Consider the following 2,555-nt stretch of genomic DNA (forward strand, 5'->3'; position numbering starts at 1 on the left):
TATAATGTAAACAATTTAATATTCACAGCTAACGCTACTTGAAACTAGACTTAATTTAAGCCCGTCGAGTAATAGAATACCAGTCGTTTAATTAAATTTTTTCGACAGCTTCGTTCTTCGATATCGAATCGTTAACATTCTGCACCGCCCATCCCTCGATGTCGTATTTGTCATCATTACCACCGAAAATTTCCTTAAAAGTGCTCTTCGGTGGCGCATTTTCTGGCTCTTCCACGTTATCCTTACGCAGAAAATCAGGAGCGTCCCATGGTTGAGTTTCAGCCGAACCGAAAATTACGAAAATCAAGTTACCAATGAAGAAAATAGCCGCTGCAATGATGAATACTATTTGCCATTCAGAGCGATTGTGCTGGAAGAGAGAGTTAATGTATTAGTAAATAATGAAAATTTTTTTCAGGACGTAACAAATCCCAACTCACCACATCTGAAACTATGACACCCACAACCAGTGGTGTAATCAATGCTATAATATTAGCTACCGGATTTATGATACCCATTACAACACCAGCATGATTTGGTGACAAGTCTATTGTGCTGAGAATACAACCTATGGTTGTACCCCCATTGAAGCCGACGTTCATTGTCATTAGAGCAATAGCCAAAGCTTTGTTGCTATCATCGAGGAATCCCACGCCGATCATCAGAAATGCTGGCAACCATAAAGCCATCGTATTGGCGATCTTACGTACCGCCGTCAAGGAGAGCCAATTCTTAGCAACAGCCATATTTCCGAAGAAGAGATATGTGTACGACATAATCCAACGCGCTATGTATGGTAGAGCCGAGAAGAATGCATTACTCTTAATATCCATATTCAAAACACCGTTCATGTACGAGGGAATTTGCGATTGTATGGTACTGAAGCCCCACATTTCGGAACAACGTACTAAAAGTAGTGACAAAAATGGCACAGATGTGAGCATCGCAAACCATGGTATTGGTATTTTCTTCTTATGGAAATCCTCTTCACGTTTCATCGAAGTTTCAATATACTCGCACTCGGCTTTCGTGATAAAACGCGAAGATGGTGGATCATTCGAACCAAAAATTATCCACAGTATGCACCAGACAAAACAAAGACCGGCCGAAACATATGAAATTCCCGGCCAACCGATCGAACTGCTGGCTATCAGACCACTAACAAGCATAGCCAAGACTGTGCCACAATCCACACCCGAATAGGTCAATGCACCGATCATATTGCGTTCTTGTGGTGGTGACCATTTGGCAATGTGTTGGTGTATAGCTGGAAATACAGCTGCCTGACAGAGACCCTGTACTATACGTATGGCGCAGAAAACTTGCCAGCCGCCCCACGGGACGAGAAATGGTGTGAGTAAACTGCAAAGCGCTGAGCCGAAGATACTGATACCGATCACAATCTTTGCGCCGAAACGTCGACTCAAATAGCCACCCGGAAATTGTGTAACCACATAGCCCCAATAGAAGCATGATATAATGTAGGATTTCTGTTTTTCCGTCCAGTCGAACTCCTATAAAATAAAAATAAAAATAAGTGTAATATAAAAATTTGAATGTCTTCTTAGTAATTTATACCTCAAAGTTTGGATTTGTACTCGCAGCATTTGTCATCGCCACGATCGCAACCGAGACATTCAAACGACTCATATAAGCAACAGTAATGGATAGGAAAAGCAGTAGAGTTTGAATATGTCGAACGGCAAAACGTGGACCTGTTTTGTCAAAATAATAGTTTGTGTTATTGAAACATTAGGAATAATCATGATGTATTTCTTTAAAAAATTCAATGGTGAGCATGCCAGTTGTGGTGCATACTGCCGTGAACTGAAACAATTTTCCATTAACACACTTTTCTACTGATAAAGATTTCATTCATAAATTAATCTAATTAAAGAGGAAGTTGTAATCAATATTTAATATAATCAAAACAAATAGAAGCACTCAGCATTATGTACTTCAAGTTAGAAACCCTCTAATATTTTTGGTCTCTGTATAATACTTGTAGCGATTGATAATGATAATGCGAGTGAAAGTGTTTTTTGTTGGTACTTCACATATTTTAAATAAAACACTACAAAATGTCAAGAGTTCTCTAAAATCTGTGTACTTTGTAGCGCCTTAGGTGCATATTTGCTGACGTTAATCGTATGCAAAAATAACAAGTTTAACTGAGACACAGGAAAAAAGAAGGGCACAGGAATTTAATTGTCACGTAAACACAAAAGCTGCAAAGCTATTCGTGCCACGCAAAACAAAAAAAAAATATTTCTCATTAAGTATTCGCCAACCTTTATCCAATTCTGCTGCGATATTCTTTTCACTCATTTTGTCACTTTTCGAAACACTGAATAACTGTAGTATATTTTCTTTCTTATGCGATGAACACACTTCTCACAAACTTTTCACTTCACTTTCAGGATCACCAACGCTCCTCATTAAGCGAAAGCTGTCGGGCAACTTCGCCTAAATTTCAACGCGTCTATTGTATTTATATATTTGGTCTAACTACTGTAAAGGCATTTCATGCGCTTAAGTGCGTCGATACGCGCTGT

The 2,555-nt window shown here is 38.9% G+C and overlaps 1 protein-coding gene across 1 annotated transcript; it reads right to left on the bottom strand.

The window, feature by feature from the left end:
- Positions 1 to 2,555, bottom strand: LOC128922619 (putative inorganic phosphate cotransporter). The gene is made up of 4 exons (XM_054233740.1): positions 2,292 to 2,555; positions 1,579 to 1,715; positions 441 to 1,514; positions 1 to 370 (listed from the first exon to the last, which is right to left on the bottom strand). The coding sequence occupies exons 1-4, from the start codon at positions 2,326 to 2,328 to the stop codon at positions 92 to 94; spliced, it is 1,527 nt and encodes a 508-aa protein (XP_054089715.1). The 5' UTR covers positions 2,329 to 2,555; the 3' UTR covers positions 1 to 91.

Source organism: Zeugodacus cucurbitae, chromosome 6 (genome assembly GCF_028554725.1).
Source record: "Zeugodacus cucurbitae isolate PBARC_wt_2022May chromosome 6, idZeuCucr1.2, whole genome shotgun sequence".
Classification (NCBI taxonomy): Eukaryota; Metazoa; Arthropoda; class Insecta; order Diptera; family Tephritidae; genus Zeugodacus; species Zeugodacus cucurbitae.

What these genes read in the sequence shown, in the direction of transcription:
- LOC128922619 (XM_054233740.1), bottom strand. Translation starts at nt 2,328, where the DNA reads ATGAGTGAAAAGAATATCGCAGCAGAATTGGATAAAG. An exon ending in CGCAGCAGAATTGGATAAAG is followed by an intron (nt 1,716 to 2,291) that starts GTTGGCGAATAC and finishes TTGACAAAACAG; the next exon opens with GTCCACGTTTTGCCGTTCGA. An exon ending in GTACAAATCCAAACTTTGAG is followed by an intron (nt 1,515 to 1,578) that starts GTATAAATTACT and finishes TTTATTTTATAG; the next exon opens with GAGTTCGACTGGACGGAAAA.